Genomic DNA, 25,728 nt, shown 5'->3' with positions numbered 1-25,728 from the left:
TCTGCCTCACCCAGCACGGGGTTCTCTGGTTAGGGGTGCAAGGCCGCATTTCAGCCTATCGATCAATGGCATTTAAGGAGCGTTCACTGTGTGCCTGGACACCGATGAGCCGAGCCAAGCGAATGAGACGGAAGCGCTAACGATGGGCACAAATTACCCAGAGGCGGTCCCCGGTCCAGGAGCCACCCAAATGCCCCACCCCACCAATTTCAGGGAGCAAACTGGAGGAGCCAAGGAGCAGAATGCCACACCCTAAGAATCCCAACGAAAACGGACCCCCCCCCAAATCCAGGCAGACAGTGGCTTTCTTGACTAACGCTTCCTCTGACGCAAGGAGAGAAGATACTAAGGGTTAAAAAAAAAAGTCTTCTTACAAAACAAACTTCCCACTGTACTCTACCCTATTGTATTCACATCAAAATTACCCTTCAGTGTTTACATAAAGTTGACAATTTAATTTTTTTATCGTTAGTTTGAACAAGACACCTTTCACAATACTTGAAAAGTCATTTTTCACAAAGCTATCAACCCCTTCAGAGCCATCAGGTCCAGAGCTCCTGCCACGGGGAACTGGCGTACCAAGTGAGGAAAGGGAAAAGGAAACAGGCTGCCGACTGCCGGCGGGTGATCTGAATCTTGGCCCGAGTGGCGTGGCTGCCGCCGGGCACCGAACAGAGACAGCGGGCCTTCCTTGTCGGGGAGGGTTCACGCCCTTCCTCCCCTCGTCCCTTCTCCCTGAGCAGCACGGAGGATGGAGGGAGCCGAACCCCGCCCGGCCCCCTTGGTTCCGAGGTGGCGCACCCGAGTAAAGATGCCCCTCGCTCATAGGCTCCGCTCCCCCTGCGACTTACCAGCTCAGAGCTGGGAGGAGAAAAGGAGAGGAAAGGGGCTCCCGCAACCGAGAGATGCAATAAACCTTGCCGGCCAAAGACCGGGGCCCTGGCTGGGCCGTTTGCTATCTGACCCAGCTGGGCCAGACTCCCCGGAAGATCTGGGGGGCTCCCGGGCTCACGTCCACACGCGGCGCATCCCCGCTTACCCGGGCTCCCATTCTTCTGGCAGGAGTTCAGGATCCGTTTCCGGAAGTCCTTTTCTAGTGGTGAGAGAGTGGACTCCACCAATGCGGGGGCCTTGGGGACGTTGACGTCTTCATGCCACAACTTCAACACAAAGGGATGTGGTTAAAAAGGGGTGGTGGAAAGCCAAAACCCGGTAAGCCACGCTCCAGGCTCGGATGGCCCTGATCTTGTTTCTGACTAACCAGGCTAATCTCCGATGGCAAAAGGCAGCCCGTCTGGAGAAAACCAGAGACCCGGGGGTGGGGGACAGGGTGGCGTGGGGAGACACAAATTACCTCGGGCACTGTAAACGGAACCTCCTGATTGCTATCTCGAAGGATTTCAGCCAGCAACCTCAACGTTTTCTCCCGAGGAATGATATTTTCTTCCTGCAGCTTGTTCCACGCGGCGTCGGCTCTCTGCCAGTCTCCGTTCTCCTCTGAAACACAAAAGGAGGGCCCGTCGTCACGGCGGGGGGGCGGTAGGAAACCAGGGGCCAGGGAGGGGCCGGGAATCGTCCGCCGATCGTGTTGGGACCCGGAGCCCTGCCCTCTGGGGAACCGCCGTGTGAGCCAAGGGGACGCGTGTGCCAGCTCTACCCAGAATCTCCCGGGGCATCGCTGAGTCGGTCTTAGGTTCGCAATTCAAAACTTCAAAGAGGCACGGCTTCCTAAAACCTACTACCTGGAAAAATAACTACAGGAGGTGGGCAAGATGCACAAAGATCACACTGGTATGTTTTCTCTAAGTATGTGTGTGTGGGTATATGTGTGCACATACACACGAGAAAGAGAGCAAAAGTTAAAAGTAGATCATTTCTGAGAAAGCGGGAAAAGCCTGGCTAGACCTGCGACCTGTATCCTCAAACTCCATTAGCGCTCTGGCTTCCGGTGCTTCTAACAGGCAGTTTTCTCAGCCAGTGGGAGTCGAGTTGCTCCCTAAAACCGGTCCTTACCATCAGCGCCGGTTGAGAAAGGGGCAGGGCCAGCCCCCACCAGACTCAAGGGACACACTTCACCCTCATGGTTTCCACGGATAGGGGGAAAGGATTGGGGAGGGCCCACTCCGTGAGGCTTGTCACGCCATAGCACAGGCAAGTAGCTGGGCCTTTTCTTGTTGACTGAAGAATCGGTTTGAGAGTTTGAAAAATTTGATCTCCTTAGATTTCTCCTCTCCGCAGACACCCTGTCAGAACGAGGAACTGCTGGAGGAGGGTAAGGTGGCTTGTTGCTAAGAGGCAAAACGAGATTAATTTTTTTTCAGACTCACTCTTTTTATTATCGAGACGCTAGATTGGTGAAGTCAGCAAAGGACAGGGAACATCTCGGGTCTGAAGACCTCCGAGACGGGCGAGTGTGTTGAGGATGAGCAGGATGGAAGAGGAGCAAAAAAAAATAGTTTTCTGGGCCTTCCCTCCTGTCTGGACCTGGTCACTTCTGATTAGGGGAAGTCTGCCCAGGATACAAAATATGCCACCTCCCTGACAGGAGACCACAGTGAAGGTCAATTCCAGAATCCATCCAAAGCAATACTTCACCGCAGACATCACATGCCACGTTCTATTCTAGATGGCGACACTCGGGACGGTGAGCAAAATGGCATGGATCTGTGCACAGGCGAGTCCATTCACCACTTGAAACCACTGGGTCGCCCTCAGTCAACCCACTGAAAGCGTCGTAAAGGGATCAGGCTTGAAGGGGAGATTTTTTTCTTTTCGGGGAGGTATAGAGACATGAGGAGTCTCCGACCCCCCCACCCCAGACAACTGGGTCATCCCTGCATGGAGGAGGAAAGGATGGCGTGTCCACGGCCCTGAGTGGGAGAATCGGCCCAGATGCTGAGGATGCTTTCCACCAGGACCCAGGGAAGAGCCGGCGGGTCGGAATATCCGCCTAAAGACAGAGGAGGGTTTGTGCACCCCGGTCAGCAAATGGACAGGAATGGGTAGTGGGTGGGAAGGGGCGCTCCTCTCTGGGAGACTCAAATCCTCCCTCGGGTGAATCGATCGGCGAAAAGAAACCCGGCACCGCCAAAAGCTTTTCTTTCAACATCTCCACAAATGAGAAGGTCAAAAGAAAACAAAACCCCGGAACCTTTATACACTTAGAGATTAACTACTGTAAAAAGAAAACCCTCCTCTGCAATACGAGCCTCATGTCTGCTCCGGGCTTCACGGTGCCAGGGTGTAGACCACCCGGGTCCCTGGGGGCTCTGCCGGCTAAGCTGGGGGTAGGGGGGGCTGACGACTTGGGGGAGGCACCCTCGGACAGAAAAACAAGTCCAATCCCCACAAAGCCACACCGGTTCTGACAGATGAATAGGCGGCCAGCCTACCTCCTCTGCCAAAGGAACACACTCACACCCCCCCCACAGACGCTTACGCATGCTGCCATTTGGGGAGAGATCTGCCCGAAAAGATCTTGGACCGACAACACTGAAGAAGAAAGCATTCAGGGGTCACGGGGCAGGTGCATCACAGATCCCACGGTGGCCAACAGTCAAGCATCAAGGCAGCTGCACGGGCAGGGTACTTACTGCACAATTTTAGCATGTAGTAGTACATCTGATCTCTGTCGCATTCGAACAGGTTCTTCGTCAGTTCCACTAGTTTCTCCAAGGTCTCAACCTGATGAAAAGGGACGTGACAGCGTCATCTGGGCAAGAGATCAAATACCATCCTGTCCGGACCACGGGCCGCACGCGACCTTGCACAGGCCACCAAAAGCAATAGGTAACTCCCCACCCATATATTTGCTACTCGACTGATGTGATTATCTCATACCTGAACCGGGGCTTGGCACTTTCTGCGCTTTAACGGCACAATTACTATTATTAGGGCCCCAAGAAGAAACGCTCAAGACTACTTAGCTCCCTGAGCCCTGATACCACTTAGATGGCAATAATGAAATGGTCATATTTGCCAAGCGCTTTCTCTATGCCGAGCCCCTTACTAAGCGCTGAGGCAGTGATAAGACCATCGGGTTGGACAAAGGCCCCGTCTCACATGGAGCTCCCAGTCTAAGGAGCAAGGAGGATGGGTATCGAACCCCCATTGGAGAGATGAAGAAACCGAGGCTAAGAGAGGCTCAGTGCCTTGCCCAGGGTCACACGGCAGGCGGGTGACGGGAGATTCTCCGATGCCCAGGCCCACCCTCTTTCCACGAGGCCACACCCTGACTACAGCGTAGGCCCAAGATGGGGTGGGGAAGAGGGGAGGAGAGCAGGGCCCCAGTGTGACGGAAAAGGCCCCAGGAATAATGCAGGTCCAAGGGACCAAGGGGACGTGAACATCCTAGGGAGGCCGGGAGGAACGGCAGCAGCCAGTGGAGGAAGATCTTTTGGGGGGTGGGGGGGAGGGTTACACGGACACCGGGGTCTCTCCCGTGCTCCTGCCCAGACAGGCAGGCTGCTCAGAAACACGCGCTCCAACCCGCACGAACCTGGTTATTGATAATGCACCGTTCGCAGAACCACTGAATCCGTCCAGGGCGGGCTCTGATCCCTGGAGTCTGAGAAAGCAAACCACCGGACGGCAACATATCACAATTAGCCTCCATGCAAACCGTGCAATAATGATGATAATCATAATTACGGTATTTGTTAAGTGCTTACTATGTGCTACGCACTGTTCTATGCACTGGGGTGGTTACAAGATAATCAGGTTGCACAGTCCCTGTCCCACCTGGGGCTCGCAGTCGAAGTTAGAGGGAGTGGCGATTAATCCCCATTTTACAGAAAAGGGATCTGAGGCACAGAAAAGTTAACTGACTTGCTCAAGGTCACACAGTAGGCGACCGGCGGAGCTGGGATTAGAAGGTCCTCTGTCCACTAGGCCACGCTGCCGCACCACCTCTGCTTTCGAGGCTCTGACAACCACTGCCTGAGGGGCCGGAGAGGCTCCGCGCCCACCTCCTCGGTGTCGAGGCCCCCATAATGACGAAGGACTTTCTGGAGCAGCAGCCGGGCCACCGGCTGCTTGGAATCTTTGATCGGGGGTGGGTGCGACGGAAGACAGGGAGAACGGTCACATCTGGCTTATTTTCTGGGTGGGGAGAAGGGTTCCAGGGAAGAGGTGGAGGTGGGGTACGGAGGAATGAAGTACAGGAGCGGCCGGGGACAACAACCGAGATGTACGACGGAGGGGAGAGCCTCGAAGCCGACCGGACGGTTTACGCTGGAAGTGGAGGGAGGTGGGAGGCCGTCGGCGGCGTCTGAGGAACGGAGGTGGCTGCGGCAGGGCAGCTCTCAGAGAAAGGGCATCTGAGGGCAGTACAGACCTCTGGAGGGCACGGTTGGACGCGGCACACCCGGGGAGAAGCCACGGGACCCAGATTGAGAACCGAAAGACGGCGAGGAGTCGAGAAAGACCCCGGGGAGGAGGGCTGGGTCCAGGAGGGGAGAGGACACGGCGGTTCTGGGCACGGGGCGCTCGAGGGAGCCGTCCCAGAGGCAGGAGACGCCGCCCCAATCGAGAGCTGCAAAGTACCCGCTGTGCCGGTTGGACCGTTCACCCGCACTGAGGATCGGTCCACCGGCCCATCCTCAACAGGCTGAGTGAGCACGGGACCAAGCGCTTGGGAGAATTAGCACCACACAGAAGACGCGATGCCGGCTCTCATGGAGGTGGGGGGAACCCGACAGCATAGGCGGAACAGAAGGCTGAGATGGCAGTTGGCAGAGAGGGGTTCAGAGATTAAGCAGGGACAGGGGAAGGCCTCCTGACTCTTAGAGGCTCTGGTCCTGCCGAAAAAGCTGTCCAGATCGTTCAAACAATGACATCTGATTGACTGACTAGGTGTTTACTGTGTGCAGAGCACGTACTAAGCGGTTGGGAGAGCACAACACAGCAGAGTTAGAAGACACGTTCCCCGATCCAACCTGCCGCTTCCTCCCCTGGGGCTGTGTTTATCCCTGATGAAAAACTAAAGCGAGGAGGGGGAGAGGGTTTCCACTCAAATCGAGGCCAGGGTCGAAAAGGCAGGGGGACCCCAGGAAAGTACAATTTGGTTATCGGGGTGATGGGAGATTGGGGGAGTAATAACTTTGTGCACACACTTTTGGGGTTTATTGTGGCTCTGAAACCTAAAGATCCACCCAAAATGAAAATGGAAAAAAAAAAAAATTGGTATTTTTGATCGGAAAAGAAAGCCACCCAAGAAGCTTCCTCTAGACGGCAAGCTCATTACGGGCAGGGAACACGTCGGCTCATCCTGTTGTACTGTGCCCTCCCAAGCGCTTAGTAGAGTGCTCTGCCCATTGTAAGCATTCAATAAACAGCACTGATGGATCCATCTGGGGCTTTTCTCTGTTGCTTATACCTCAGGCCACGGAGATGGGAAGCCAGCGACCTGCTGGCCGGGGTGCTGCGATCTTGCGGGGCTTTTGCACGATCCCCAAACCACTGGCAGACGGCACAGAAATCCAGTAATCACAGAATGGCCAGTTTCTGCGGCTGCCCTTTTGACTTATCAATTTCAGGAAGCAAAATTCCAATCAAGCCTAAAGAAAATATACTAATCCGCAATCGACTAACTTTGTCACCTACTACTCCGCTAAGCTGCTTACACAAGGGGAGGGGGGTGTGCTTAAAAAAAAGAAGAAATGCTAAATTAAATGCCAAACCGCCGCAAAGCAGACCGCGCTTGTTTGGCTGATTAACTTGAAGACAAGCATTACAAATAAATCTGAGCCAGGACTGCAAATTAAATTCCAGTGCTTTTAAGAACAAAGAATTCCTTGGCAAAGAGGATTAGCAACTTTACACCCAGGAATGCCCGTTTAATTTAATTGTTCCACAATCCAAGAGTTAATATGCAAATATCATTTTGACACAAAACGGTGAATTCCACCAAGGAAGGAAACCAATTCAAAGACCATCCCGACCTCCCCTCCTTTCCCACGAGCGAGGCCTCGGCTGACCGGGCCCCCATTCTTCCGCGGGGCGGGAGGGCAAGGACGGGACGGGGTCACGACTCTATTAACCAGACTACGCAAAGGTTAACACTCCCCAAAGTGGTCTCCTTATGAGCCTCCGGGGCCGAGTGAAGAGAGAGAGGGCGGGGTCAGGGTCTTACCTCGATCACCTTGCGGGCCTCCTTGTACTTCCCGGTCTGCAGGAAGGCGAAGAAGAGGTCATACAGCATGGACATCTCTCCCTGCTCCTGGCTCACAAACTCCATGGCTGTGGTGGAGACGGTGGCGGTGGGGGGGGGGGGGGAGAGCACACGTCAGCCCGCCCCCAGAGGGACACGGCAGAGGCGGACAGACTCCCCGCGATGATTGCGTGCGGTGGCTCTGGCGGCCTTCTGCCCATCGGCACCGGACCAAGGGGCGAGTTCCTCACAAGGGGTCATCGCTCCGACCGCGAGAAAGGGGTTCCCGGTCTGTGTCCCCGCCCCCGGCCCCCCTGAGTTCCCCCAAAAGAGCCTCCCGTCCCCCCACGCCCAGCTCACCCTTCTGAATGAGGTCGGCTTCTCCTTTTTCGATGAGCTGACAGAGCACGTCGTGTATCCTGGGGATCTTGTGGTACTTCTTGTAGCAATCCATGGAGGCCTCCAGGGCGGCCTGGGGGTCGTTCCTCCAAGAGAGATAGATCGCGATCGGTCAATCGGTCAGTATTTAGCCAAGTGTTTACTACGGGCAGAGCACTGTACTAAGCGCTCGGGAGAGTACACCATGGTCAGCAGATATGTTCCCTGCCCACCGGAGAAGGGGACAGGGCAGAGGCAGACCAAAAAAACACACAAACGTCCAGAACGAGGCAGTCGAAACAGTCCCGAACCTTGCCCGGGATCTTGATGCATTTCTTCTCTCGGGCTGCTGGGCCAGAGGGAGGCGGGACAATGGGGCCCGAGTTCTGGACTGGGACGAGAACGCCCGGCGGGGGCCGACGCTAAGGCCCCCTGCCTCATTGCCAAACGTCTCTCCCCCTTGCCCTCCAAGGGGCAGGCAGACCCTACCCTGGCAAGTGAGTTACTAGGTCCAACTGCAAGTCGGTGATCTTGGGAGCAGAAAGAGAAGCAAGACCACCTAGAAGGGGGTGAAGAAAGATCTTTCAGGCCTCGTAGGGCATGCGCAAACACACACAGGCACACGCACCCACACGGTCAAAAGCGTACACATTCACCAGGAGCAACAGGCTTTAACTAAGGAAACACTGCCATGCTAGCTGATGCCCAGGTCCATTAAATACTTCCGATTCAGTGTCAGACCACTGCCATTTCGGTCCATTATACAAATTTTATGTTGTCCCAGGCTGAATTACTATTTTAGCTCGATTCGGATTTTCAATTGGGCTAAGAAGTACAACAGGCGTGCGGGGGGAAGCGATCATTTTGCCGCGGGAATAGTGACACGGTGAAAAGGAGCCCGACTCGCTGGGGCTCCTCTCTGCCTCCCCGGCTGAGCCCTGTTTACGGTGCATCCCCCGGCACCCTACGGAGGCATTTCAATTTTTGTCATTTGGGGTGAAGACTAAATTACAGGTTAATTTCAAAACTGAAAGTAGACGTTGCAGGCTGGATCACTGTCACGCGGAACCGCTCCTGCAGTTACCGCCCGCGGCCCGCTATTTTCTCCTTGCTTCCTTCGGAGGCAAGTTCAGTTAACACCTTGATATCGATTCGCTGAACTCGAGACTCCTCGATCACAACAGACGCTAATTTTTAGGCGACGGATGCAGCTCTTCGTCTCGGTTTTCCGAGTGGAGGGGTATTCGCTCCCTTCTATTCCGGGAGCATTTAAGTGTCTGTTTTTAGGTCAAAGCTATCAATAAATGAGTGAATAATTGGGGTGTCAATCAAAGAGACACATTAATAGGCTCGGGTCTCTAAATGTATGCTTCTGAAGATACTTATACCGTGCGAGCGGGAAAGAAAACGGAGACGGGACCAAAAAAAAAAAAAAAAAGCGGCAAGCGGGGTTAGGGGTTGCGCAGCGAATAGCACCTCTGAAGGTTCCCCTATGAAGCCGCCACCGGAATGAATCCGTGTTCTGAAACTTGGGCCCGCTCAGAACCACGTCTCTCTCAAAGATGACCGCCAAAAGTCACTGGGCCGGCGGTGATCCCAGAAGCTACAACTGTCGGGGGCGGGGAGGAACGACACGGTTTCGGCAGTCATCCGAGAACGGGTGATTACTGGGTCTCGGGCCCGTCGGACCTGCCCCATCTCCAGTTCCACCGTATCTGAGGGCGGGGAACAGGCCAGTCCATGGCGAGGGGAGAGGGGTGGCCGTGTGCTCCCCGCTCTGGACAGCCGGGTTGGCTTCTCTCTCATCTTCAGAAACTAGTCCCCCACGCTCTTTTTAACAACTAGGCACAAGTTCGTCTGTCCGTCAGACGTGAGGTTTGGGGAACAGCTGAATAGGCCACAGAACATCCAGCTCTGCTCCCCCTGAACCTTCATCCGGGCCAAGACAACCACCTGAGCCTCAGGCGCCCCTCAACAAAATAGCTGCGCCGATACGAAGAGCTCCCCAGAAACCCACCGCGATCCCGGGGATTCCGCAGTGAGGACATCCGGACGACGGCTCCGGCTCAAGCCAGCTGCCAGGAAGCCCGGTTCCGCCCGGACTTTTCCGTCCTGTGAAGCCACGGTGGGAGGGCAAGGGCCTCGATTTAACCCCGGGCCCCGCCCTACACAGACGTCCCCCTCCACGGACTGAGGAAAATCCAACCTGCTCCCGTTTGGGCTGAAATGGCCCCCGCACTCACCGATCTCAGGGAAGCAGCTTGGAACCTCACCCCACCTCTCGTCCCCCTCCCCCTCCCACATTTGCGGGAAACGGCTCCCTGCTCCTGAGGGCCCCGCTGCTCGCTAAAAAGAAGACTCCAAATATTGATTTTAATTGGAATGAAGTGCTGCCACGTTATGCATAAAGCTTTAGTGAAGAGGCAATTTACCTAAGGGGTTTACTGATTGAAAAGCTCTCCAACCTGAAATCACCGGGGAGGGGGCTGAGCAAGGCAAAGGGAGAAAAGACACAAAAAAAACCAACCAAAAAAAACCCCACTCTTAAAACAAATCCCTCTCTGCAAATCTTAAGCAGATATTACTGTGGAGGGAAATCAATTGGGGATGGCACAATCAGCTTTGCAAAAATTATTCTGTTAAGCAAACTGGCTCGTGAAAGACCTAGATGTTTCTTTCTGCTCATCAGCTGAAACGAGGGACCTTGAAGGAGACTGGTGTGGCAATTACAACTAATCCTCCCCCCAAAATTAACTGTGTTGAAGGCTTTGTAATTTCCCTAGGTACAATTTAGCTGTCACTTACTTTAAAATTTACTCAAACACGCGCTCCGAACAGCACTAACTCCACACGTCAAGTGCTTTCCAGCCAATTGAGTCTAAACTGGGAGTCGGTGTTAAACAACTGAATGATTAGACAAGATAGCTCATTTCCCTGCTCTTTTGTTCAGAATAAAATGCCACATTTACATTATCGGGCTCAACGGGATTTTCTGACAGAGGGAGAAAGGGCCCCGGCGAACACCGTCCGGACCGAGCGCATGAAGCCTGCCATTTCCCAATCACCCTTCAGAAAGCAATAGCCATGAATGTAACTTAATTACGACCCGATGATCCTTGACGAAAAATCATCTTATCGCCGTCCCGTCCCCGAAGGGCAGACCGTCGGCTTTTGTCCCTCGGCGCCGAGGAGGCTAAATCCCTAATTGCGACAACGGAGCCGGTCTGCCCTAATTCTCCCGCCCAATCGCCCGGCCCCGGGGAGCGAGGGCCCGGTGGGCGGAAAGGCGGGGTTCAGGTGAGGCCGCCCCGCTCTGGAACCCTCCCAGGCTCTCGGGCAGCGCCCCGCACACGGGAAGAGCTTGACGAATCCATCGAGCGACCGTCGGCGGAGGGGGGGTCGGATGTCGTTTCCGAGGCCACACGGCACGAAGAGGTCCGTCCTCCGTAACCCGAGGGAACTCCCGGGGCCGCACAGCGGTGAAACGGCACGTGATCCTATGGGGATGGTTGGGGAGAGACGGGGGGTCCCAGGTAGGCCCGGCGAGCAAGGGGGGTTAGATGGAGGTCCTCGACTTACTCTGAACCGGAGAGCCAGAGGGCCGTGGTCTGGCCTTCCCATACTGCCACGACACCTGCACACACTGGTCTGCACCTGCTTCGTTCATGTGTCGCCAGCGAACCAGCCCCTCCTGACGTAGCCCAAGCCTAAAACGACCCAGGGTGGCAGCGGGGAGGGCCCGGTGTCCGACGGGATCGTACGTATCGCTAGGACAACCTAGCCATCAAGCTCGGGAAATCGGGCCCGTCTAATTGTCAGGCGACAGCCGTAGCCGGCCACAGGCGGCGTTCGCCGGGGACCTGCCGGTTTGCATTTTCCCCGCACGTAATCTAGAACCGTGTGCCACGGAGCGAATTGGCTTACCCAACCGGTCTCCGGGTTGCAGATCGGCCATTATCCACCGAGGGCTGAAGGAAGGGTGGCGTGAGCTCCCTCGTGGCCGGTGCCGGGCTTCGGGACTTCCTGGGGAGGCAGTCCTGCTCCAGGCAGGCCCTTCCCCGCCCACCGCAGGGTGAGCCCGTGGAGAGAGTCAGGCTTGCACGCAGGGACCTGAATTTGTAATCGGACCGCGAAGGCCCTAAAGGAACAGGTACCTCGTCTATTCTCTCCCGGTGCTCCATAAACATTATTTTTGTTAAGCCCGTACTACGTGTCCGGCACCGAACTAACTGCCGGGGTAGACGCATGATAATCAGGTCCCACACGGGGCTCACAGAGTAAATAGGAAGGGGAACTGGAATTGAATCCCCATTTCGCAGATGAGGGAACTGAGGCAAAGACAAGTGAAGTGACTTGTCCAAGGTCACACAGCAGACGAGTAGCAGAGTCAGGACTAGAACCCAGGCCTTCTTACTTCGACTAGGGGGCGTCGCTACTATGGCAAATATTCCTGCTACTATTGGTGATCACTGAGCACTTCCTGTGTGCAGAGCACTCCGATAAGCATTTGGCAAGGTACAGGATACAAGAGAGTGGGTAGATCCACCAATCCCTGCCCACGAGGAGCTTACTACTACTTCACATCCAAAGAACTAGTTCTAGGAAATTCTTCCGACAATTTGTCATCCGGAATTGAAGAGCCGCTTGGTCCTCTGTGATCTTCCCGATGAGGAACTGATCACAGTTAAACAACGCGATGGACTCCCGGTACGGACCGTGTCAGCTAATAAACCTCTGAATCGAAAGAATCGAAAACCTGTGAAAATCTTCAACTAGTTAAATGCCACGGCCAGCCTCGCTCTCTATGCAGCGGTGGAAGGTCCCAGAGACATTTTTGCTCGGCCGAAGAGGTGTGGGACCCTGTCCCCCGCCACACCTTCCTGTCCCATAATCTAACACTTCCGGGCCAGCTACCGAAGCCAATGATCTGCGGAACCCAGGACGGCTCTGCGGCCGAGGGTCCGGGGGGGGCTGTGAGCAAATGGAGGCCCGGGAGAGTTCCCGGAAGTTACCACATCCAAGTGTCAGCCGGCAAACGATCGGACCGCGGTGACGGCACTCTGACAGGCGAGGAGAGAAAGCACGGCACATTATAAGGGTAGGCGGGCAGACCCCAGGCTCCCACAGGAGCACACATGGATGGCACAAAGCCCAGGTTGGCTGATTCCCAGGGCCGAGTTCTCTCCCCAGGACCCTCAGCTGGAGGGCGTGGGCACACTCGGGTCCCCGGTGGGACTGTCCCCGTGCCTGGCCTGCTGGGTTTGGCTCCCGGCAGGAAGAGGAATCGGAAAGGGAATCCTTCCCTGCTTCTATCTTCCGGGCTCCCTCCTCCCCACACCTTTCCAGATCCAAAACTTAGAAGGGGCTCATTTAGCTCTTTCCACATTCAGAATCCAGCCATAAGGAATTGAGCTCCAGCTGACGTGGATGGGTTGGGGAGGGAGGAAGGGCGCTGCGGGGCCTTTGGGAATAATAACGATGGTATTTATTAAGTGCTTACTACGTGTCAAGCACCGTTCTAAGCCCTGGGGTAGATACGAGATCATCAGGGTGGACACAGTCCCTGTCCCGCACGGGGTTCACATTCTCAACTGCATTTTACATATGAGGTAACTGAGGCACAGAAAAGTTAAGTGACTTGCCCAAAGTCACATGGCAGACAAGCGGGAATGGGAAAAAAGTGGGCTGACAGCTAGTTTCCATTTTAGATGACTGGTCTTCCCCGGATACCCCGCCTTCCCAACGTCCTCCTCATCCCGGAGGTGTGGACGGGAGGTTGAGGAGAGAATAAAGATCTTCAGAACCGGGAACCGCCAACCAGGCTGGTCCTCGCAGGCGACTCCAACTCAGACTGACACCCTCGCTGAACGCCTGACCGGTGGAACGGGCCGCTCTGGTAGGTAGAGTCGGGCTTGAGCCGTCCCTTGCGTGGGTGGTGCATGTGGGGGTGCAGAGTTCGATGGCGATGCCAGGAAAAACTAGCTCCTTCCCCAGATTTTCCTATCCGCTCTGACGCTCCACCTGGAGTAGACTAAGTGAAGACTTTATGGGGGGGCGTGAGGTGGAGTCCCAGCCCTACCTACCGAGTCTGGAGAGGGCCCTGTATCAGATCATGTGCACCTTCATTTTCTCCCCTCCAAGCCGACCTGTCCTCGCTACTAAATCATCTCTTCCTGGCCCGGGAACAGAGGAGGATAATTCTGGGCACTGGGCCTAACTTGCCCTTGATCCCCCCAAACGCCAATCCCAAATGGAATCCCTCCGCAGCGTTGGGGGAACGGTACACCGGAGAAGCCGTAACTGCAGGATCCCCGTTGGAGCAAGGCTGCGGCAAGGGAGGCCGACGCTGGGGCGATCAGCGCGGTTGGGAAAACGCACGCAGAGCAAGGAGCCCAAGGAGCAGAAGATCGGGCTTCAAAGCGGCCTGACAAAGGGACGGCGGTACTCGGATCCTGCCGTCTCTTCCTGGGAGAGTCTGCCCGGGTAACACCCGGGGTCAGACTCTTGGACAGCGGAAGGCCTGGCAGGCTTGCGGGGGTCACGACGCCAAAGGGGAGAGGCCCTGGGGATCAGTGTATTGCAGGAGGGAGGCAGGAGTCAGAGGAAACTCATCGGTCAACTTCTGACAGGTCAAAATAAACGCGGGTGTGGGACAGCCCAGTCGCCTTCAGGCAGGTGAAAGTTGCTCCTGAAGGAGAGCAGTCATCATCGGGAATGACTTGAATGCTCGGAAAAATCTACGGAAAGACTTAACTTTACATCCGACCCAGCACATCCACCGGGGAAGGCAGGTCGGGAGGGAGCCGGGAGACTGGCAGGCTTTCGGTTCCAGAGCCAGGTGCTTTTCCCGCGGTTCGATTCATGGCACTGAGGTAGAGCAGGGTCCTACTCGTAGGAAACATCCAGCACAGTACGGGGAGGAGGGGAAGGGGTATGTCGGAGCCTCCACTACCCAAGGCGGATTTCAAGACGCAGCCAGAAAAAGGCCGCCAAACTCCGCTCATCTCCAACTCGGTTTATTGACGTCTGCCCAGCGTGCCACAGTTCAAGTTACTCCACCATGGAAACTCCTCAGACTATCACTGTTTGACGTTGAACTAGATATCTGGGAATTCCTGCTCAAGTTTGACTACCTTGCGATCCCATGACCGGGGAGGAATCGTCAAAGCCAAATCTCGCTTGAAGGACAAGTAAGGGGAGAAAAATTAAATCTGAGCCAGTGCCATCTGGCTCGAGAATGAAGGAGAGGAGGTCCCCAAGAGAAACTACATTTCTTGAAGGAAATACAAAGTGAGAAACACATCCCAGGCAGAGTATCCTGGGAAAATTCAATGCGGAGAACATCATCTTCCCGAGGGAAGCGGAAGGTGCGGAGACGCACTCTTCGGCGATGGAGCCGCCATTTCTGGCTTCCACCATTCGACAGGGGCCCAGCCCGGGAAGCCCACCCTGGCCAACTCAGCAGAACACCCCCTTTTCACACCTTGCCCTCGGGCAGCTGCTGGGAACCACGGGACATGGAGGCGAAGCGGAGCTCAGGCCTCGGTTCCCCACATCTCTGGGCCCAGAACCCGAGTTCTCCCGGCGAAGGGCAGCATCGGGGGTCGGCGAAGGCGGGGAGGGCGGGGGCAGCCCGGCCCCTCAACGTCACCCCGCCACCACGAAGACCCCCGGAGATCCCGGCACGCACTTGGACGGGCTCGACTTACTTTTCGAGGTGGACTGTGACCAGGGGGGAACAGAGGCTGGTAGTTGGCTTCGCCAGCCCCAGCTGCAGGATGGCTTCATGCAACTCTTTCACGGTCTCCGCGTCCCCTCGCAGGGCGGCCCCGTTCAGAATGTGGAAGAAGGATGTGACTGTGGTGTCTTTGATAAGCACATCCTTCTCTTTCATCTCCTTCAGAATGTTAATCGCGTCTGCGGTGGAGCAACACAAAAGACCCTTAGGTAATTTCGCCGAGGGAAAACAAACCGCTATTAAAATGGCATTTCAAAGGCAGCGGGAATGTAAACTCCGCTGTATAATGCCGATTTCAAGTTAATTACTACTTGCATTTCCAAACGAGACTACAATTATAAATCCACAATAGCCTGGTTTTATCATTTCCCGGCAACTTGGACTGCAAATTAGAGCCGGGGACCGGGCCCCGCTTTCCTCCGCATCACCCCGCACGGGCGGTCGACCGGGCCGCGCGAGCCCCTAAATGGATGCTTTTACCACTGGGCGCTAACATCTGCTAAATCGCGCCATTGTTTCTTCGGCAGATGGCTTGTCACCAGGCCAGATAATAAAGATGTGTTTACACTGTACATACAGCCACGCTAATGGTCTGATACCGATAGGGCCTGTTTGCTGTGCCGATACTAATTAGCCCAGCGGAGCCAATGAGAGCTTTCCGAGAGGCGGCGTGTTAAAACATTAGGTTCATTAAGCTTCATTAGGAAAGCAGAAACAAACATTTCCGTCTAGGGAATGAGCTCCCCGTCCTAACGTTGGGCCTCGCTGTCCGACCGGCACGGTTGCTTTACGTGTGAAGAGCGGGAGGGGCGGGAGGAGTCCTGGAACCACCGGTCCTGGGGGGTTCGAGGGCCTCCTAGAAAAGGGGGCCCCCGTTCCCACCTCGAAGCCTCTTGGGGAGGTGCGGGGGGCAGCCCCCGGAAACTACAGCTGCGCTCCCCGGACCGGCTCCCCGCCGGGAGCTCGGGGACACCCCCCGACCCCAGTCCCGGGCTCGGGATGGGCCGTTAGCCCAAGCGCGTCCACCGCCAAAGGGATGAGGCCATCACGGCCCTCGGGGAGGTGGCTTCCCGGAAACCCTGGCGAGTCAGCCACCTTAAACGGCCGCACCGCCTTCAGTCCGTCAATCAAATCCCGCGGACCGTTGGCTCGACTCCTCATCCCTCCCCGCCCACCCGAACAAATATAAACAGAAACCCGAGGGGGTCGGATGGAGTGGGGAGAAATCGTGCCTTTAGAACACCCATGATCTTCCCCAGAAGTTCCCCCCCAAATCACCGCCGGAGTCTCCGGACTCCGCAGAGGTTATGTTTCTAGGTTTTCCGTTCAGCCTTCAGAGCTTCTTAAGCCAAAACAAAGCCATTAGTCTGGGCACAGCCTCAATCTGTGCCATAAGTCATGATCTTCAAACTCAATCCAAACAGCAGTGCTAATAAAAACGAGCTGCAGAAAGGCAAAAGCCAGTGAGCTGTGCAAATGTAAATGACAAGCTTGCCAATCCATTAGAACTAATGGCCTGCACTGTCCAACCGTCTCTGGTTGAATTCACATGCAAATTTGTATGCAAAATGTTCCAGCACTTTGCAGGACATGATATACCATTAATATCAACTCACATTTTTATTCTAGGTGCAAGATCCCTTTATCATATAGCAAAATAGACAACGAAAGAAGCCGGCTCACCCTGCAGCTGGCTGTGCTTGGCCAAGACTTTGACCAGCGCCACGTACTTGCTGGTGTCCAGGACGACGGTGGGATCCATCCGGTCTCTGGAAAGGAAGGAGAAGGGAAAGATGAGGCCCAGACGGGCATCGACGGGGCACCCACCCGGGGGGGGGGTCCGGACAAGCCGGTCAGGCAGACCCCCGTGCCTCGCGGTCTCCCTCGCCCCCCGAACGGGTCCCAGCCCCAGGGACACGGGGACGGGTGACCGTGTCTGGGCCCGGCCTACGGGCAGCACTTCACGGGGCAGGCCAACCTTACGCGGCAGGGGTAGGGTCGTCGTTGCAGAACCCCTACGGGATCGCCACCTTCGAGCCCGAAACCCAGGATGCCCGGCGTGGAGTCAAACGAGGGAGCCCATTCTCCCCAACATCCCAAGTCCTCGCGGACGCCACTGAGGAGCAGGCTCGGAGATGGGCATGGGACCCAGATGCTCACCGGGGGAGGCACAGGGGCACAGAATGGCCACCACGGGGATGGCTAATAATGATGATAGCTAAAATAATAATGGTGGCATTTGTTAGGTGCTTACAATGTGCCAGGCACTGTACTAAGTGCTGGAATCGATAAAAGCTAATCAGGTTGGACACAGTCCCTGTCCCACACAAGGCTGAGACTCGATCCCCATTTTACAGATGAGGTAACTGAGGCCCAGAGAAGTGAAGCGACTTGCCCAAGGTCACCTGACAGACACCTGGCGGAGCCGGGATTAGAACCCAGGTCCTTCCGACTCCCGGGCCCGGGCTCTGGCCACCGGGCCACGCCGCTTCTCTCTGAGTCCGTGCTCCTCCCGAGGCGCCTGGCGGGCTCAGAAGGTACATGCCGCCCCACCCCTGAAAAAAGCCCAGCTACCTAGCATCCGTCCCACGAGCCCAACGGGAACCGAACGGAGTCCCGTGAGAGTCTGAGGCTCTCTTATTCATTCAATAGTATTTATTGAGCGCTATGTGCAGAGCACTGTACTAAGTGCTCGGAACGTACAAATTGGTAACAGAGAAAGTACTCTGCCCTTTGACTGGCGCACAGTCTGATCGGCACCAGGGAGCCTCGACCTCCCATGAGGCAGGGTAAACAGCTTGCCCGTGCTACAGGGACACGGAGAGGGCTGCTGTTGCCGCTGGAGACCTTGGAGACGCCCAAACTGATGCTTATTCACCCCATCGGCCCCTCGACCCGAATGTTCCCCAGACTGTCTAGACTGTCACCTCCCGGAAGGCAGGGATCGGGCCCACCGACTCTAACGTACCGTCCTCTCCCAAGGGTTTAGTTCAGGGCTCTGTACAAGGTAAAGGTGAGCTCGATGTGGGCGGGGAATGTGACTGTTGTTGCATTGTATCCTCCTAAGCGCTCAGTACAGTGCTTTGCACACAGCGCTCAATAAATACGACGGAATGAACGAACGAATAAAAGCAACCGAGTGACTGACGTGTGACTTTTGGAGAGAAGTTTGCCAAGGAGATATTCGGAGGGCGGGAAATATAGAGGAAGGAAATGGAGACAAAAATGGGCACGGCTGAGTAAGCGAGGTACCCAGCGACACTGCACCCGTTGTGCGGGGGGCAACCTCGGCCAACCGAGGCACCGTGGCCCGTTTTTGCCACAGCCAGAGGAGAAGCCCTGATGTCTGCCCGGCGCTGAGCAGGCCCAGCCTCCTGGTCAGACCGGGCACCTTGTGGCCATCGGGAAAGGAATCGAATTTGGATCCAGGAGTAACAACCGAAAACAGACACATCCCCACGCGTACCACCGCCACTGCTGCCCAAAACCCACTCCAGGCAGGCCTTGCGCGGCGAAGCGAAAAGGAAGAGGGGGGAAATCTTGAATGCGAGGTTCTCCCAGCCCGGGCCAGGTCCCCGTGCCCCTCGGCCCGGACCCGGGCGGCCGGACTCACACGTCTTGTTTCAGGCTCAGCGCGCCGGCGGCGTTGTCGTGTCGACAGCAAAGGTTAATCAAGGCCGCGTAGCCCCCGACGGCCATGTCCGCCTCGTACTTGGCCTTCACGTCGAGGGCTTTCTCCATATCCTAGAGATGGGGACAGAAGGCCGCGGTGGCGTCGGTCGAAGGCCGCCGCCACCGGCTCCCACCCCGGTGCCCGCCTTCTCGAAGCGGTGCTACGGCTCGGCATAAACCTGCTCCGGGCCCAGACATTCCCCCGCCGGCAGAAGCCGCTCCAGGCTGCCCGGCTGCCGAAGTCGGGCCGGTGCCGTGCCGGGATCTGGGACGATGGGGCCCCGGGGCGAGACGGATCGGTGCCGACTCCCCCCCCCCCCCCGCACCGCCCCACGGCCCAGGTGCCCCGCCCGGTGTCCCCTCCCACCGCCTGCTCCCCTAGCCCTTTATCTCGGAACGAGATTTGCTCCAGCGGCAAAATGGAATTTCAATCCCCGCATTAGCAGTCGGGTGATATTTGACTTGCAAATGACTCCCGCACATATCAGTTGCTTGACAATCTAGATAGAAGAGCCCAGAGCCATGGCTTGAAAGGACATTTGGCATGTGTGATAAAGCCATCACAGCTGCTGCGATCATTCACTTTGCAGATGATCGTAAACAAACTTCCGCAACCCCAAAACATGCCATTCAAGGTGTAACGAATGAGTTCACCTCTTCCTTTAATTGCATTTGGCAGTCGGGCTTGATTTATGGCCATTAACCCCGCTGTATTGGGAAATGGAGGTGGGGGGCGGGGTGAGGCCAGACCTCCGCTCTCCCAAAGGGGCAGGGGCTCCGCCGCCGGCGAACGCGCGCGCGGCTCCGGTTACCTCTTCCGCGCAGAGCGCCAAGATGAGTCGTTTCAGAACGTCCCCGATAGGCTGCTTTTCGGCCTTCAGGCTCTCCAGCTCCTCCTCCAGACTCGCTGACTTGAATGGCATACGCTAAGGGAACGTCGCGGAGGAAGAGAAGTGGTGGGCCTTGAGGAGAAGTTGAATGCTCTCTGCCTCCCTTCCACCCAGCCCATCTCAGGGCACCGGGGCCCCGGAAAACGGGGGCGCTTCAGACCTCGACAGCCATGCCGAGGCGGGGCGCCGCATACGTTCCTCCGCTGCCTTCCGACGCCGGACCTCCTCGGCCGCCCCCCCAGCCCGCCCCCAGGGACCCCTTTCCGACGAACCGCTGCCGAACGGAAACCGTTTAGAAGTAGCACGAGGAGATTACTGCCGAGTGTATTTCCGGGCCGACAGATGCACTCCCATCTCCGAGGCAGAGTAGACAGAAAATGCGCTCGCAGGTCTACTTACTTTTCTCAAATCTAGCTGCTCTCTGTCAATCAACAAGGCCACGTCCTAAAAGTGAAACACAGCGGAGAAAAAAACAGGACGTCAGACCGCCCGGGCCCGCGGATCCGAGACCGACGCCAGTTCTGCGCTGCCGCGGCCCCCCACCCCCCCACCGCAGCTGAAAGCCAAAGCCACTTCTGTTTCCCGGGTTGCGGGGGGGGTTGGGGGGGGCGGAGGGTGATGCATTTTCCGACAGAGTTTCCAGAGCCCAATGGGAGGCAAGATGAAAATGGTCGCGATTCAAATTGGAGCCGCAGTTTCCAGAGGACGAATGAACATGAGGAAGCGTTCCCTGATCTGGGGAAGAAGCGGTCTGCTACACTATACACGTGCGCGCACATGCACACACCTTAATTAATTCAGGAACATGATGGGCATCCAGCAGATTGCGAATGCCTTTGAAGAGGTTTTCAGGGATGACCATGTTCTGTAAGAAAAGGAGGGGACGGGGGAAAAAACAACAGAAAAAACCACCCATGAGTTTTGAAACACATCCCAACTGAAATTTGTCTCACAGAAATTATCTCAGACATAATTTAAGTCTCCAACTCTTGCATGTCATTGAGAAGTGGTCTGGCTGGACTTAAAAGCAGCAATTTCCAATCTAATAGATACATGTCAGCCAGGATGGGCATTATGTAGCAAAAAATGAAATGGTACCATCTTCTTCAGCTGATGGAAGTATTGTCTCAAACGCTCCTCCTTGGCCTGTACCTCTGAGTCACTCATGCTGTCAATCAAGTTATAAAGAAAATAGCCAACAGCTTCTGCGGAAGAACCCAAGAGAAAGCATTCCACTGAAATTACTGAGACTGTCATGTTATCAAGATTAATTTAGAAGAAATCATTTTGGTGTGAGATGTCACGGTGATGAGAGGCTCTGAAATGGCAACAATGATCACTGAGGCATAGAGATTATGTGGTTTGGGAGCACATATCTAACTGGTGAGTGAAAGGAATATTAATTATTTTCAGACCCAGTGACAGCTCTTCTGTACGGAATCTTGCTTCAATCTCATTTTTCCACCACTGAGTGACAGAAGTGGCCCTGCCCAAGGCGGTACCCCCTTCCCCGTGCCCCTTCTCCAACGGGGGCCAACACACGCTCGGTCTCCTACGAATTTGGAGCGTGAAAGGTGCTGGTCGATCCCCAGGAGAGGCGCCAGTGACGATCCTATCCGATAAAGGTAAAAAAAAACCTAGGTGTGACCCCCCCCCAACCCCCCCCCCCAAAAAAGGCCCAGTCAGCCTGGGGAACTGCCTGGTAGCCAGTGAAAAAAATCAAGATGAGCAAAGACGCCTTCCTTCCTCCAGCTCGGGGCACGGAGCACGCAGGAACGCGCGTGCTCTTCGGAAAGGGCAACTGAGACCCCGGAAGGCTTAGATGCTTACTCCCAGAAACCCCCAGAAATCTCAAAAGCAAAACCTAACACAAGAGGACCAAACCAAAGGATGGATCTTGGGGGGCAGGGGTGGGAGGGAGGGAGGGCGGCGGGGAATCTTCACACGAATGGACACTGATCAGATGGCTCAAGATCTTACTTCTGGGAAGGACCTGATCCCGACCCCTCAGCGAGAGCAAATATGAACTCTGCAAAACACTGGCAGAGAGGAGCACTTAAACCTGGGTGTCTGGGAGAGGGAGGAGGTGGGGAAGGCACCACCATAACCCGTTCCTCATCAATTTAGGAAAAAACCCAACCAAAAAGCCAAAAAACAAAAACCCTCCTAAGCCGATCCCATGAAATCTCTACTGGGATAGAGATTTCTCCCCAACACGTTTTCAAATTTCCCTTTCCCAAAGCAGAAATCGGCATCTGTCTTGGAAATCTCTAAGCAACCCGTTCCCCCTCCCCCAGGATCTAGGGCTACGGTACAGTCAGAGAAATGGAAACGCTACCCGACGGTCCAGGCAGCTTGGGGTCCTGACCTCCGTCCGTGAACAACTGTCGTGTGATCTGCGGAGACAGAATAATCGGACGTTACAGCCAGGAGGAACAGGCAAGGAACGGGCATGGACAAATAGACTCTGAAATTGAATTCTCCAAATGATAAAGCGGCTCTCCGCTCGGGCATTATTCCGAACGACATCATAGTAATCCAGAGCCACGACGTCGCCGCCACCGCCTCGAAACACCAAGGAAGTTTCTTCGGGGAAAATAATAGGTTGGCATAAAAAAAAATCTATTACCAACAGAAATGCTTTCTGAAGTGTGTCGGGGTGGGGTGCGCTGGGGGGAATGGAATCCAAATGGCTATTTATGGATTGTTTTGCAAAATAAGTGATTAAGAATGGGACATCATTTAGGGCAGTGATTAGCCTGCACCAGGAGTTGTAAAGGCGGGTCTGAGATGGCTGAAAAGCTGCAGCTGGCCCAGACTGGGGGTTGGGGATGGGGGGAGAGGGAGGCAGCCCTCCTCTAAGCGACAGGAACAAAGACCCACGGGCAACCGCTGGGGGGAATAAGAACGCCGAGGGGACCGGGCTGCACGTGGGGGCCGACGGGCAACTAGAACTCTGAGTGACCCCCAAACTCCGCGAAGAAAACACAAACGAAACAACTTCTGCTTAATTCTCAGACGAAACTCTCCCACCCGACCGACCCCACCGAGTTCCCGACAGTCCCCGGACGAAGCCCACAGAGACGAAGGCAGATTCTACCGTCTCTGCCTCCACTTGCATCGCCGCTCATGTGAGATTTAATTGGCGCGAGGTTAAAAATCCCCCATTTCCTTAATAAGTGAGTGATTATAAAAGACATCTAGGCCAAGAGAGTTTTATTCTCCTCCGGGGCAAGCCCATCGGCGTCCTCGCCGTCGCCCGACAAAGCACGGGTTGTCGACGCAAGAGAGCAACACGGCTCTTGCCGAAACCCGGCCGGGAGGCAGAGAAACCGACGGATCGTCCTCTGGCACGCCGGTCCCCGGCGCACCGTGGCCAGCGGGGATAGGCTGTGGCTGTCTGGGGGCCGGTCTGAGATCTCCCAAGGTTTCCCCCAAAATCTGCCCCTCTCCAAATGCCCAACCGCCAAGAAACCGCTCCGATCCAGTTTGCGGCCATCTCCACAGGGTCCGGCGAGGAGGTTTCCAGACACGTTTCCGTGGCGAGGCTGGCGTTTCGGCCCGCGTTCGTCCCACATTTCACTGGCGTCCCGACGAGCTTAAGGCAAAGGGACCCGGACACGCAGGAGGAGACCCGCGGGCCGTCTCAGCCCGCCGTGCCGACAAGGTGACCGACCGGATACCCCCGCGACAGACCACGGACCGCTGTGCCGGAGCCGCACGGGCCCCCGGGTGAACGGAAACGTGCTCCGGCACACAGAAGGCGCTCGGCACCCGCGGGTGGATGGGAGGGGCCCCTAGAAGCACCGACGGAAGGCAAGCAGCCTGGCTTCGTTTCCGCTCACCCGCGGGGCCTCCGTAATGGGTTTTTAGAAGCCGCGGGCGCCCCGTTGGAGGGGGAAACTAAGCGACGGTAGCTTCGGCGACCAACGCGCCTCTCCACAGGACTTCTGGGCGCCTTCTAACGGTGCCGAAATATCAGAGCGCTGCGCTCGCTAAATTCTACTTACAATTTCAGCGGCATTCAGGACCCTTACCTTGCTCCAAAGATTTATGTCATCGCACCTGAAGAGGGCAGTAGAGGATAGTACATTAGGAATGGAGACGCGGGGCCGTGGATTTTCATTTTTAATTCATTTAGAGAAGCAGCGCGGCTCAGTGGAAAGAGCCCGGGCTTGGGAGTCGGAGGCCATGGGTTCTAATCCCGGCTCCGCCCCTTGTCAGCCGGGTGACCTTTGGGCCAGTCACTTCACTTCTCTGGGCCTCGGTGACTTCATCTGTAAAATGGGGGTGAAGACTGGGAGCCCCATGAGGGACAACCCGATGACCTGGTATCCCCCCAGTGCTTAGAACAGTGCTTTGCACATAGTAAACGCTTAACAGATACCAACATCATTATTATTTAAACCGCTGGAACCGACCACGGCTTCCCGGTACGTGGCCTATGGCGCCCAAGCTATCTTTCCCTGACAGCTCGGTGAATTCCATTTTCCAACAGCGTATTTGGTTTCCAAAATAATGGTATTTAATGGGCATTTACAAGGTATTTAATGATAATGATGGTTTTTGTTAAGCGCTTACTACGTGCCAAGTTCTAAGCGCTTGGTAGCTACAAGGTAGATAGAAGGTCGTCGGGTTGTCCCGAGTGGGGCTCAGAGTCTTCATCCCCATTTTCCAGATGAGGGCGCTGAGGCACAGAGAAGTTGAGTGACTGGCCCAAAGTCACACAGCTGACAAGCGGTGGAGCCGGGATTAGACCCCACGTCCTCTGACTCCCAAACCCGGGCTCTTTCCACTGAGCCACGCTGCTTCTTTAAGTTGCTTTCAAGTTGCCATTACCGGCACAAAGCAAAATCGACAGAGCTAGAGGGGTCGCCGTTTCTCTCGCGGCGCACGGGGACCGGGGCCGGTGGGGGGGGGTGGGGAGAACGTGAAGGGGAACGGGAGTAGAGGATAGACTTCATTCAGAGAGCCAGTCTTAGATCTCTCGGCCCTGCCCGGATGGGGGAGGCCGCGGGTGCTGGTCAGGCAGTTGTGGGGGAGACCGGACCCCTCTCCTCTGCTCACTGCACTGCTTCCCGCTATCACTATCCCGGCTATCGACGGTCAGGGCTGGTGACGCTCCGTACGTATAGTGAGAATTGTTCCGAGGAACCGATCCTCCCAACCCGTCCCCGAGTCTGAAGAGTTGATTTTCCCAGCAATTTACAGAGTGCAACCAAAGGACCCTCTCGGCTCCATGCCCGGTGGGTGAAAAAGGGACAGTGGACGGTGGAAGCTGACCGCTCCTGCACGGGAACAACACGGCATTCCCCCGTCCCCACCAGAAGAAGAGGGGAAACACACTGCCTCCGTGAAAAAGAGCGTACACAAGAATCAACAACGGGGTAAGAGGATGCTTGATGGAGAGAGAGAGCTGCCTGCGTTTTTGACACAAACTGCTCAAAGGAACTTGAAAATCATTCACTAAAAAGGAGTCCCCACAGAAAACAGAAGGCTACCTCTGAGCCTCCCAGGGAGTTCTACCACTTGACTGACTGCTGAGAAAGAGACCGAATGAATCCAAGCCAACTGTTTTAGGAAGCGGCACGATTCCAAACAGTGATAGCTGGTTCCCCCCGAAACCAGGATTATGCTCCTGGGTGACATTTCGGGACAGCCCCTCGCGCTCCGCCCACTTGCCAGAGGCACTGTCGGCAGGCGTCGGGCGCCTACTTGGGGCTCAGGGCACCGGACCGGACACTGGACGCAGCAAGACATGCCGACTTTAGAAACCCCCATCCAACAAAGGCAGCCCTGCGCTTGATGTGCCGGGCTGCTCACCTCTTCGGACTGGCCGGGCAGAAGACGACAACTTGCCACATTTCCACCTGGAGCACCGGCTCGTGGATTCCGACAAC

The 25,728-nt window shown here is 55.8% G+C and overlaps 1 protein-coding gene across 2 annotated transcripts in view; it reads right to left on the bottom strand.

The window, feature by feature from the left end:
• The window catches only part of LRPPRC (leucine rich pentatricopeptide repeat containing), a 65,786-nt gene that overhangs the window by 11,836 nt on the left and 28,222 nt on the right, over positions 1 to 25,728 (bottom strand). The window contains exons 15-29 of one of the 2 annotated variants that reach the window (XM_029071601.1): positions 23,866 to 23,893; positions 22,167 to 22,224; positions 20,927 to 21,033; positions 20,616 to 20,693; positions 20,228 to 20,272; positions 19,751 to 19,864; positions 18,880 to 19,010; positions 16,950 to 17,035; positions 15,238 to 15,445; positions 7,511 to 7,635; positions 7,133 to 7,239; positions 4,499 to 4,567; positions 3,594 to 3,684; positions 1,355 to 1,497; positions 1,040 to 1,160 (exon numbers count right to left, since the gene is read on the bottom strand). In XM_029071601.1, coding sequence (XP_028927434.1) covers positions 1,040 to 1,160; positions 1,355 to 1,497; positions 3,594 to 3,684; positions 4,499 to 4,567; positions 7,133 to 7,239; positions 7,511 to 7,635; positions 15,238 to 15,445; positions 16,950 to 17,035; positions 18,880 to 19,010; positions 19,751 to 19,864; positions 20,228 to 20,272; positions 20,616 to 20,693; positions 20,927 to 21,033; positions 22,167 to 22,224; positions 23,866 to 23,893 — 1,511 coding nt within the window. The remainder of the gene's footprint in view (positions 1 to 1,039; positions 1,161 to 1,354; positions 1,498 to 3,593; positions 3,685 to 4,498; positions 4,568 to 7,132; positions 7,240 to 7,510; positions 7,636 to 15,237; positions 15,446 to 16,949; positions 17,036 to 18,879; positions 19,011 to 19,750; positions 19,865 to 20,227; positions 20,273 to 20,615; positions 20,694 to 20,926; positions 21,034 to 22,166; positions 22,225 to 23,865; positions 23,894 to 25,728) is intronic. The other variant, XM_029071602.1, reaches the window with a different exon arrangement.

This window comes from Ornithorhynchus anatinus, chromosome 9 (assembly GCF_004115215.2).
Source record: "Ornithorhynchus anatinus isolate Pmale09 chromosome 9, mOrnAna1.pri.v4, whole genome shotgun sequence".
Taxonomy (NCBI): Eukaryota; Metazoa; Chordata; class Mammalia; order Monotremata; family Ornithorhynchidae; genus Ornithorhynchus; species Ornithorhynchus anatinus.
The sequence above is the reverse complement of the archived record's forward strand: the minus strand, read 5'-3'. Positions and strand labels throughout refer to the sequence as shown.